Source organism: Orbicella faveolata, unplaced genomic scaffold, assembly GCF_042242905.1.
Source record: "Orbicella faveolata isolate gen_17 unplaced genomic scaffold, um_ofav_v1 contig_2, whole genome shotgun sequence".
In the NCBI taxonomy this organism is placed as follows: domain Eukaryota; kingdom Metazoa; phylum Cnidaria; class Anthozoa; order Scleractinia; family Merulinidae; genus Orbicella; species Orbicella faveolata.
The window spans coordinates 20,334,328-20,346,770 of NW_028301547.1; the positions used below are offsets into that span (position 1 = coordinate 20,334,328).

Consider the following 12,443-nt stretch of genomic DNA (forward strand, 5'->3'; position numbering starts at 1 on the left):
GTTTAAGTTTTCCTTTTCCGTGAGGAAAACTTTTGTCAAATAATTCTTGATCTCAATCGGCGGATATCCCTGGGAAAAAGATTTCTGTCATCAAGGCAGTAATTGAAGATGTGCACTCGTCTCAAAATTATTTAAGATAAGACTTTCGATGTTTAAAAATACAATGACCACATTATTCAATGAACATTTTATTCTTTTCTTTTCTTTCTTTTCTTTTATTTACTTTTCTTTCTTTCTTGATGCCTTAACAGAAAGGCGTCCTTGTAATTACAACGTGAACAAAACGTACTGGGGCTAAGATGACTTACATCTAGGCAGGAGTGGGGGAGGGGGGCGGGGGGAGTTCACTGAAGGATAAGAGGTAATTCTTTGGGATGTCACGGTATGACATTGGTCGTTTTGTAACTGTTTCAGATAAATAACTTTTTACAGGTCGCATTTGGGCGAGTTTCTTCCAAGGAAACAAGGAAGGTGTAGCTCAGATGACATTCACATGTTTATGTTTGATATGTTTGAAAAAGTTGTGGGGCTGTAGGGTGGATAGAATTTTCATATGGATATTGTTGCCTTCTGTCAGAAGCATATCACCTCGAAGAGGTGATTTACTTCTGCTTCTGTCTAATCGTGGCTTTAGGATACAGTCGAACCTCTCTAATACGGACACGGAAGGGACAGAGTGAACTGTCCGTATTAGAGCGGTGTCTGTATCGAGAGGTCACTATGATGGTTTGGAGTGTTTAGTGACCACAATCAGGCCTAAAAGTGGGTGTCTTGTGAATGACTGAATCAAAATTGATTAACTTTATTGTTCTTCTCAGTTACATGCTGTACTTACGAATTTTGGACAGGAAATGGTACATACCGCAAATTATCGACACCTGGGTCACGGAGTGTCCGTAATAACGAGGTTACATTTGTATGAATTTGCTCCCTAGGGCCGAGATTTAGTGTTCGTTGTCCATTTTAGAGAGGGTCCGTATTATAGAGGTTTTTTGTAGAAGAAATGTATCAGACTTTTTCGGTACATAGGAAACTGTCCGTATTAGAGAGGTGTCCGTATTAGAGAGGTGTCCGTATTAGAGAGGAGTCCGTATTAGAGAGGAGTCCGTATTAGAGAGGTGTCCGTATTAGAGAGGTGTCCGTATTAGAGAGGTGTCCGTATTAGAGAGGTGTCCGTATTAGAGAGGTGTCCGTATTAGAGAGGTGTCCGTATTAGAGAGGTGTCCGTATTAGAGAGGTGTCCGTATTAGAGAGGTGTCTGTATTAGAGAGGTGTCTGTATGAAGAGGTTCGACTGTACTCGTTTTTCTTACATCAAGTGTGGGATATAAATGTGTAAGTAAATGTATCAGTATTGTAAGTAGTGGTATTGTGAATTGTAAATGGAGTGGTAACTGTTTTAAAATAGGAAGTAGTGTACATACACATACATGCATACATAGTTTATTTAAGCAGGTTACTGTACTATTTTTCAAGTGGTGTAAGTAGCTGTACTAGCGTTGTAAGTGGTGTAAGTAGCTGTACTAGCATTGTTAGTGGTGTAAGTAGCTGTACGAGCATTGTAAGTGGTGTAAGTAGCTGTACTAGCATTGTAAGTAGTGTAAGTAGCTCTATTGTACTGTAAGAGTGTAAGTGGCCGTATTTGTAAATTGTCAAACGTGTGAGTGATGCACAACGAATTTTAAAACACGTATGAGATATAAAGTTTCCAATTCGAAACTATTCATGAAGCGTCCAAAAGTAGTTCAAGGGACACTGACTCAGTGTATTTCAATGTGTCTGGTTTCCTGAACCAGGGCTCTATCACAGTGGCTTCAGGATCTTCCTCCCAATCCTGAACATCTTCAAGCAGCTGCTCCAGCTGTGTTCCAGAGCTGCCGTTTTGTTGACATAACTTGATGTCTTCTGGCTGTGTCACTCGAATCTCTAGCACGTGGCAGGCATAACCAAATGCTCGAGCGAGAAACTTGTAGATAGCGTACTCCCAACACTTGGAGTGAATGCCATCGACAACAACAAAGGGGCATAAGTTTGTCATGGCGTCCAGGAAACACGAGCGGCAGTATGCCTCGGCAATATTCAGTTCAGAGGGATCTGGGGCTAAATTACCCGTCTTGTGAAACAGCTGCCTGGCACTGCAGTATGTGTATCCACTCCGGCCTGTGGCTTCCACTGAGTTCTCGACAAGATGTGTTTTTCCACTTCCTGGAATGCCTCTCATTATCAGAACCGTTCTATCTTGAGATGGATTGTTTAGTTGCACCAATCTTGATAGCCCTTTGTCCAGCTCAGCAGCATCTCCAGACTGAAACAGTGCTTGAATGTCGTTCCTTTCTTGTTCGCAAAGTTTCTCACTTTCAAACAAATGATCTACATATTGGCACAGTTTTCTTGGCAGGGTAGAAGACAGCGCTTTCAAGGAGTTTTCCACTGTCGACACCTTGTGGTGAGTTCCATCAATGTCTTTTGGGAGAAACCTAGAGACCAGAATTAGGGATTCTACACATTCTTCTCCAACGTCATGGTTAGCTTTCATCAAATCAGACAACCTTTCTTGCACGTGTCCAATACTTAACAAATCCCTCGACGCACATCTCATGATGGTCAGGTGAGGCACAAACACATCTCTGTTTCCTTCTAAACTTATCCCAGCTTTGTTGAACTTATATTTTAGAGCCTGGACAAGTTTTGACAGAGCTGCATCAGTTTCAACTTTGGCATACAAGATTCTGTTGTAGAACTGCCCAAGGCCATTAAAATGCAGTTTGTGGCTGGGTGGAAGAATGGACACCAACAAGGGTTGGACTGACTTGAGAATACTCTTGGCAGTGGCTACATGATCTTCAGTGTGTAAAGTTAACATCAGCAGGGTTATGTGTAGACGTTCTTTTGGAATCAGCTCATACTTTGCTTCTTGACCAAGCTCAACTTGGATGGTATTTTGAATCTGCCAAGACAAAGTCATGAACATTAGGGCGTGGCTATCACAGCAGTCATGTATCAGACTTTAATTACAGCTCACCTTCCGGACAAGTAGCTCTCAAATCTAGCTTGCCCTCAGCAGTTCGTAGTTTACCTTTCTCTTATTTAGTTGGCAGATGACTTGCGTAATCCCTTGCCCATTTGGCAAGTGAGAATGAAAAGTTACTTGCCCGGTGCGAAAACCTGTTTGTCCTGGACAACTGGATGGCACTTGTTTTGAGTGCTGAATGTATTGCATTTCCTATGGTATTAGTTTATCATTGTTCGGTAATATTCAGCCCTTGTCATCCTCAGCTTTCTATAATTTACAACAACCCTAAGAATGTTCATGAATCCCATCACTGAACCATGTACTGAAAATGACTCAGGCTTGTAAACTAAGGTTGCCTTGCATTGAACATCGCCTGGCAAAAGAAACCCTGGTTGGCCAAAAATTGCTTGGCACTGAAATGTCATGGCTGAGCTTAGTGAGGCAAACTCACATGGACTAGATGGGCAGAGATTGTTGTTGCCTTATGTCCCACAGGAGACAAAGACAATTAAGGTAAGGCTAATAATTATGTTAACAAATAACTTAACCTCACTCAACCCCAGTCATCTCTTAAGATTGGAGACGCATGGCAAGATGGGAAAGACTGGGGACAAGTTAGACTATTATTGGATAGGTTTTGCCAATGTACAATTTGAGATCTCTCTGATGAGTTCAACACTATGTACATGTACATGTACAGTGTCTTGTAAAGTTTCAAAAAAATCAATAGGAAGAGTTCAGAACTCTGTGGTATAGTTACTGTCAATCTTTGGTGAAGCGCTGCATACATGTTCTTAATTGTTCAGTGTTTTTTGTTTATTTGTTTGTTTGTGTCAAGTACTTATGTCCAGGACTGTAGGTTCATTAATGGGTAACATGATTTTCAAACACGAATTAATGTTAGCTTTATCTGAAACATGTAAGTTCAATACAAAATGAAAGTTCTTACAGCTGTAACAATCCAATTTTTTCAATTTATGCTACAAATGCACCTACCTTAATGATGCTGTCAATTATGCCTTCATCTGAAATCTGCACAGCAATAAAATAGTTTGGGCCATTCTTTTCCTTCACAGGCTTGGGAAGTTCAGAAGCAACACAACTTGCACCATCAGTCTCAGTTGTAGACTGCCCTTCGTCAGAGTCCTGTTTGTTACCAGTTCTCTTTTTCACATCTAAAATGGTCTCCTTGCTACCTGTAGAACCAAAGACTCTATCGATGCGTTCCCTTTTGTCCCACACTATTTCACCTCGATACTTGAAGTACTGAATTCTGTGTCTGGGGATTGCAAGGTCCACAAAATGGTCGACAGAAGCAAGGTCCTCCCATGAAAAGTCTGTGAAAGATTTTTCCATGATTCCAATAAAGCGATCCAAATAACCAACAACAAAGTCCTTTGGTGACAGCTCTTCATCCCATTGAATTCTGGATATGACGTCGCTTGCCGTTTTCATTGGAGGTTTCTTTTTAGAGCCTTCAGCCCCCTTTGTTTCAGCATTTCTGTTTCCCAAGCTCTTAGCAGCATTTGAAGCTCCGTTTGGCTTTTCATTAGCTTGAGTTGACAATTTTTCAGTCTCTTCACCAGATATTTGTGAGTGCAATGAGCCATCTCTTGTGTCACTGTTAACACTTGTTGGTTCTTCATGCTTATTAAAGCACTTGTTTCCAAATCTACATTTCCCTTCCAAGAAGAATTTACATATGGTGGCAACATCTTCACATGACTTCTCCTCTCCTTGAGATGTCGTTTGCTCAGCAAATTCATGTTTCTTTATCCAGTCATTAGCTTCTTCTACAAGATTGTAAATCATGACTTCCCCACAGCTTTGTTGTGCACTGTTGTACAGCAGTGATTCCAGTTCTGTATGAACAGGTTGATTGTCTTCCGTAACACAACTGATGGAAGGAGGGTCACCTGGATATTTTTCTAAAGGAAAAAAATTGAGCCTCCAGGTTATTCATGACCAATACCTGATTTCTCCTTAATTGCCAATAATACAGATACATTATCAAGCAAACAGGTGATGAGAATTAAGAACTTCATCAAATAGGGAGACACATGTATGCCTTAACAGTCTCACCACCAAATGAAAGTCTTAGAACTTAAAGGTAAGTCACAAGATTGGTGAAATTTATCACAATCACTGAGAAACTAGTCAAGAATAATTTTTGTTTATCTCTGAACCAGAAGGTGGAACAGGGGAGGGGAATACAGGAAGAGAGAGGGGTTTAAACTTGCCACATCCGATCAATCAACAATCCATCATTAATAAATCAGACAATCAATCAAGCAATCAGTCGGTCGGTCGGTCGGTCGGTCGGTCGGTCAGTCGGTTGGTTGGTCAGTCGGTCGGTCAGTCAATCAATCAATCAACAATCAATTGAAGGGGTGAGTGCAAAACCATGCTAAGTGACGATTTGGGTGAAAAAAAAAATTTTCGCGAAAGGGCTTGAATTTTTGCATGTGGTCTTCAATGTAATAGAAAAACGTGGTCCTGTATTTTTGTCGCTGGTTTTTGCTTCATTTATAAAGATGCCGCTAGGAAAACCGAGTGGTTTTTCTGCATACGCGATATCTCGAAAACGAAGCAAAGCTTAGCGGAAAAACTACGGGACATTGTTAAACATACCTAAACAAAACTGCATGCGAAATTTGGAGTGTTTTCGACAAAGTTCACTTTTGATTAAAATACCTTGCGCCCTTTTCCTGCCGAGGTCTTCAAATAAATGAAGCCGGGCCTTTGTTATGATAAACAGAGCCGACCCTTTGTTATAAGTCGAAGTCTCGCCTCGGTTTATTATAACAAAGGATCAGCCCGCTGCGACCGCAAGGACTTTGATTTTACTTAGAAACCAGCAAAATGTCAATTTCACGCAACTTATATAAGCTCAAATTTGTTGATTTCAGGTCAAAAGTGGTTAAAACGTTGACTCATGTTAACGTGCGATGGCAAGGATGTTGATTTCACTTAGAAAGCAGCAAAATGTCAATTTCACGCAACGTAAAAGCTCAAAAATGTCGATTTCAGGTCAAAAAAAGGTTAAATGTTGATTTCATGTTAACCCGTGACGGGAAGGCTGTTGATTTCAGTTAGAAAACAGCAAAATGTTGATTTCACGCAACGTATAAGCTCAAAAATGTTTTCAGGTCTAAATAGGTAAAAATACTGATTTCACGTTAACGCGTGAAGGCAAGGATGTTGATTTCTCTTAGAAAACAGCACAATGTTAATTTCACACAACGTATAAGCTAAAAATTGTTAATTTCAGGTCTAAATAGGTAAAAATGCTGATTTCACGTTAACGCGTGACAGCAAGGATGTTGATTTGACTTAGAAAACAGCAAAATGTTAATTTCACGCAGCGTATAAGCTCAAAAATGTTGATTTCAGGTCCAAATAGGTAAAAATGCTGATTTCACGTTAACACGTGACGGCAAGGATGTTGATTTGACTTAGAAAACAGCAAAATGTTAATTTCACGCAGCGTATAAGCTCAAAAATGTTGATTTCAGGTCCAAATAGGTAAAAATGCTGATTTCACGTGAACGCGTGACGGCAAGGATGTTGATTTCACTTAGAAAACAGCAAAAAGTTGATTTAACGCAGCGTATAAGCTCAAAAATGTTGATTTCAGGTCTAAATAGGTAAAAATGTTGATTTCACGTAACGCGTGACGGCAAGGATGTTGATTTCACTTAGAAAACAGCAAAATGTTGATTTCACGCAACGTATAAGCTCAAAAATGTTGATTTCAGGTCTAAATAGGTAAAAATACTGATTTCACGTTAACGTGTGAAGGCAAGGATGTTGATTTCTCTTAGAAAACAGCACAATGTTAATTTCACACAACGTATAAGCTAAAAATTGTTAATTTCAGGTCCAAATAGGTAAAAATGCTGATTTCACATTAACGCGTGACGGCAAGGATGTTGATTTCACTTAGAAAACAGCAAAATGTTAATTTCACGCAGCGTATAAGCTCAAAAATGTTGATTTCAGGTCCAAATAGGTAAAAATGCTGATTTCACGTTAACGCGTGACGGCAAGGATGTTGATTTGACTTAGAAAACAGCAAAATGTTAATTTCACGCAGCGTATAAGCTCAAAAATGTTGATTTCAGGTCTAAATAGGTAAAAATGTTGATTTCACATAACGCGTGACGGCAAGGATGTTGATTTCACTTAGTAAACAGCAAAATGTTAATTTCACGCAACGTATAAGCTCGAAAATGTTGATTTCAGGTTTAAATAGGTAAAATATGGTGGCTGGAAAATAGTGTTAACATCTGGAACTTACTTTGGTTATCTGGGACAATGACTATCTGCACTGAACAAATAAACATCAAATAAGCACTTTTCCAAATACAGCAACGCCTTAAATGGCTAAAAATCACGAGATAAATAGATATTTTTCGACAAACGCGATCGTAGCTTTATGTCACGCACCGCCTAACAGATTAACAAATTAACCCTTCTGCGCAACGTACAGGTCTCCATACATCTGCATGTCCGCTGATCCCAGAAGTTCAATACACTACAAATCATGCCGATATGAAATAAAATCAATGCAACCTGGATCACAGATCTATGTTACAATCGATCGCTACTTGTTGGCCATTATTATCTTTAAATGAAAAAAGCCGAAACAATCTAGTTACCAGTTCGAGAAACGCGAGCAGAACATGATTGCAATGCATGCCGGGAAGGGTCTTTACACCTCGTGCACGGGAAAACATGGCGGTCGATACAAGACAAATTTTATAAGTCAAAAACCAGTTCTCGCTTTCCAAACTTTGACACTAGCAACACTTGGCAAATGGGCCACAACTCACGAGAGGGTATTTTTCTTGGGCAAGAACTGCTCTTGGACTTTACCGCCTGGCTCGATCTGACTTCAAACGCCGATAACACGATTACGGTATATCAGCTACCTTCGAAGTTTCAGAACACATTTTGATTCTTTAAAACGTGCTGATGACTTACGGGTTTATCGAGGTTTTATGATGCCTCTCAACCACCAGGCAGGCATACAAGGTACTTTAACACAATGCTTAAGATATTAGTTGACAGAGCTCTAATGCGGCACATCTCTTTTTTGCTCGATGGTATTTCCTTTGCCGCTCGATCGATTAACGTGTTGTGCTCACGTCACAATAGCCGATGTAAACAATCTGTTCCCAGATTTCCGCTCTATATATGCTGTGAGATTTGATTTTGACTTCATACACTATAAACAGTCTGCCTGTTTGCTGTTCAACAAATAAACTCCTAAAGACATGGCTAGGAAAAGCTAAGTATTTTTGCATACGTTATAACTCAAAAACGAAGCAAAAACCAGCGACAAAAATACAGGACCGCGTTTTTCTATTACATTGAAGACCACATGCAAAAATTCAAGCCCTTTTGCGAAAATTTTTTTTTTCACCCAAATTGTCACTTAGCATGGTTTTGCACTCACCCCTTCAATAAAGCTCTCTGCACGCATTGCAGGCCTATGATGAGGGAGCATAATAAAGCTCTCTGCACGCATTGCAGGCCTATGATGAGGGAGCATAATATAAAGCTCTCTGCATGCATTGCAGGCCTATGATGAGGGAGCATAATTAACAATCAATCAATCAGACAACAATCAATCAATCAATCAATCAATCAATCAATCAATCAATCAATCAGTCAGTCAATCAGTCAATCAACCAGTCAGTCAGTCCATCAATCAATCAATCAATCAATCAATCAATCAACAATCAACCAATCAACGATCAGTCAATCAGACAACAATCAATCAATCAATCAGTCAGTCAGTTAGTCAGTCAATCAATCAATCAATCAATCAGACTGTCAATCAGTCAGACAATCAATCAACAATCAATCAAATATCACGCAGTATGGCAGACATCTTTCCTATTTTTCTTAGTCTCCATCACCTTAGTTAGAGGCAGAGTGGCTTAACTACCATGCTGGACTCTGGATCGTGCAGTTGTGTAGGTTAAATGACCCCAGCCAAGGTCATTACATCGTGTCCTTGAATAAGAAACTTAATTTTTGAAGTGGGCTTTGCTCTATGCAGGTGTATAAGTGGGTACTGGTGAATTTGATCCCTGAGAGGGACTAGCATCCCATCCAAGGAGGATGCTGTGTTAAAATGATAAGCTTCAGAAGTATGGGACAGGATGGTATTCAGGTCATTTTTTTCAAGCAGGTGACCTAGGATTCCAAGTCAGCTCACAGATCTAAGACATAATTCTGGGGGGAAGCCTGTGATATGAGTACAATAAGAAACGTTTGGGAAAAATCTGGTAACACCTGGATGGAGCAGTATGGTAAATTGACACCTGCTCCAGTCCCTGAATTGAAAGGAAGTAATGTTGCTAAAGTACAAATTATCATTAGTCTTTGCTGATTATTTTGCAATTGAACAGAACTAAGTTTTTAATCTTAAACAGGAGCTCATTTCAAAGAGTTTTGCAGAGAGATGTTTTCGACAGTATGAACCTTTCAGAAACTGATTGAAAAGTCCTTTCAGACAGGCACTGAACTTTGTCAATAGGCTGAGGTGTTCACTTGTGTTAAATTTTAGCTGTAATATAACTAAGATCGGGGGACGTTTTTCTCATTATATGAAGGCATACGATCTTACCTGGTATTGTGAAAATTATCTTTGTTGTAGTTTGTTGAAGTTTCACTTCGTATGTCACAGGTGGTATATCGACCATCACAGTAAATTGTTCTCCGTAGATCGATTGCAGCGCTTCAACTTCCATTTCTCGTTCTTCTGAAGAGTACTCCATGCTTCCAGTGGCAACTGTTGTCTTACACCACCAGAATAATACTGAAAGGGATCACAGTTTGGTAAATATATATCAAAAGAACGTGAAATTAATAGTTTGATATGGACAAGTTGCAGTCGATGGTGTAACTTGTGATAGCCGCGCGAAAGTTGGGTCCGAAAAAAATTATGGATTTTGTCATTTCCAGGTCCCCACCGGCAAGTTAGAGCTGCTGTTTCTAAGTTTGCGATTTTGGTTCAAATTTGAAGTAATCTTATAATTTAAAGCGATTTTTAAATTGATAGAATACAGTGAAAGCCCGCATATAACAAGCAGAAGCGGCTCGTGCAATTTCAGCCTTTTGGAAAACTCACTCGTGCAAATTAATTCCAAATTGAACGAGAAAAACCAAAAATTATCCATACTAATAGATTCTTATTTTTCAGACCGCATGTAGCTTTATTAAAAACATATTACTGGTGAAAATAAAAAAAAAAAAGAAAAGAAAACATAATAGAAACAATAACTTTTTGTCAGAAGTTTCTCACACAATCAAAATCCAGAATTTGACCATCAAAATTGGAGTGATTTTTTTTGTATAAGAACATATTTTTCTTTGCCAGGCTGAACAGGTTCTTCTATTTTTGGGTATTTGAATGCCAAATTTCAGCCTGTAGGTTCTTAAATCACCAGGTTCTTATATGCGGATTTTTAATGTACTTATTGAGCGTGTAATTAGTTCTTTTCACGTGTCGACCCTACGAACGGAACTTTGTTTACATCGGTTTTGTCTGATCTCTTTATTAGCGTAAATTTATCGAAAGTTAAATTTATTAGTCTGGCAAACTTGTAGATAAGATATATTGATAGAATCTGTGCTAATCAAGTGAAGTAAATATGAAAAAGAAATGCATTAAATATTGCACGAGATATATTGCCAGCTGAAGCAAGTTTTATTTACTGATAAAGCTAAGAGCCCAAGAATTTAATTTATATGCAATGTGTAAGTAAACATTACGACTTCTGAATGCTAAATCGGGTAAATTTTCTTAATTTAAGATTACGCTGAGTGATGCCAGCAAGGATTAGTATATTTAAGTTATGACTATTGGCCGCCGGGCTGTGATTTGTCGGATTTGAAGGCTTACTCTTGTTTTACGACGGACATTAGAAAAAATACTTTATTCTCGTGTTGCGTGTCGCTCCTTTGCAATATAACAAGGAGTCGTGACCTTTTTCAACTCTCTAGTCTTGCACTTTAGGTTACTATTTTTGGCGGCAGCTGGAATAGTGACGTCATTCTATTTGTTTACATCTCCAATTTAAAAATTCACCCAATTCGAAAACAGATATCAGGACTAGAAAGAACATAGAAAATTCATTTATAGTGCCAATTTTGAAAGGAAGTTTACGTTGAAAACCTGCTTCAAACGATGTTTTCAAAAGTTTGATTTATCAGTTCGTACTTGCACTCGCAAATAAATGGCTTTCTTAACTTGAACACTGTGTAACAGTTTAATAACACCTAGGATTAAAATAAATAAATATACATTTATATAGCGCCATTTTCCACTAATTGTCCATGGCGCTTTCCAATACTTTAAAATTAAAATCCTAATTCTTTAAAAACCGAAAATCCTAAATCCGGCTAAAAGTTAAAATCCTAAGAATTAAATACGCTATATAATACAATTAGGCTACAAATAAAAAGTAAAAACTACAAATCAAATGCACGCTTAAAAAGATAAGTCTTAAGATTAGCCTTAAAAACTGCCTCTGATGATGAAAGTCTGATCTGGAGGGGTAGTTTATTCCAGAGCCTTGGTGCCGCCACGGAAAAAGCCCTTTCACCATACGTTTTAAGATTTGCTCTAGGCTCATCAAGCAACCTGTTGTTTGAAGATCAACAGGGAGAATATATCTAATTTTGCAATTTTTTTAAGTCACGGTACTTTAGTATGCCATTGACAGTCTGTTTAAATCACTAGCTTTAGTTTTTTCCGTGACCACCAAGATTTGAAATCGTCAAGGTGGGACAGGGCTAAAATTATTAGCTGAGATGACGAGATTATTTAAGGTCAATATGACTCTTAGCATTACATGCATTCCAGGGCCGTAGCAGCAAAAAAAAATAATGACTGAGGCAATGCCAGTGGTTAAATTATGTCCGTAAGTATTTAGGGTGTTCATGATGACCATAAACAAAAAAGAAACGAAAAAAGAAAAAAAAAAAAATGACTGAGGCATTGCAAGTCCCTTGGTGTACCTGTTACTAGCTAAAGCCGTACATTCCATACCGATGTTACGTCCTTTCCGTTGTTTAAAGTACCCTTAGGTACGATATCTTTATTCATTTATTCTATTTGTAGATCACTGATTTATATATACCAGCCATTCAAAATTGAAAACCTGACTCTAAATTACTGGGTTATGCGCAATACGAATCAGGTACGGCGAAAACTAGAACTCGAATTATGCTATAGAGACTTCATGCATGCAAACTGCAAAAATGTTCGCGAGTAGTTCTGTACATATAGCGTATTTTTGAGTGAATTTTAAGTGCTTGAACACTACCTTCAATAAGAGCGTGGGATAGCGAGGAGCGTGCGAGACACGCTCGCGGACATCAGCTTTGCTCAATTCGCGCCCCACTCAAAACGT

The 12,443-nt window shown here is 38.8% G+C and overlaps 1 protein-coding gene across 1 annotated transcript; it reads right to left on the minus strand.

Annotated features, from left to right (window-relative positions):
* Nucleotides 1-769: 769 nt before the first annotated feature.
* LOC110046083 (uncharacterized) lies at nucleotides 770-10,045 on the minus strand. Its single transcript, XM_089290187.1, has 3 exons — nucleotides 9,653-10,045; nucleotides 4,009-4,940; nucleotides 770-2,946 (listed from the first exon to the last, which is right to left on the minus strand). The coding sequence occupies exons 1-3, from the start codon at nucleotides 9,801-9,803 to the stop codon at nucleotides 1,723-1,725; spliced, it is 2,307 nt and encodes a 768-aa protein (XP_089146313.1). The 5' UTR covers nucleotides 9,804-10,045; the 3' UTR covers nucleotides 770-1,722.
* Between the last annotated feature and the right edge of the window lie 2,398 nt (nucleotides 10,046-12,443).

What these genes read in the sequence shown, in the direction of transcription:
- LOC110046083 (XM_089290187.1), bottom strand. Translation starts at nt 9,803, where the DNA reads ATGGAGTACTCTTCAGAAGAACGAGAAATGGAAGTTGAAGCGCTGCAA. An exon ending in GATAATTTTCACAATACCAG is followed by an intron (nt 4,941 to 9,652) that starts GTAAGATCGTAT and finishes TTTTTCCTTTAG; the next exon opens with AAAAATATCCAGGTGACCCT. An exon ending in TAATTGACAGCATCATTAAG is followed by an intron (nt 2,947 to 4,008) that starts GTAGGTGCATTT and finishes TTGTCTTGGCAG; the next exon opens with ATTCAAAATACCATCCAAGT.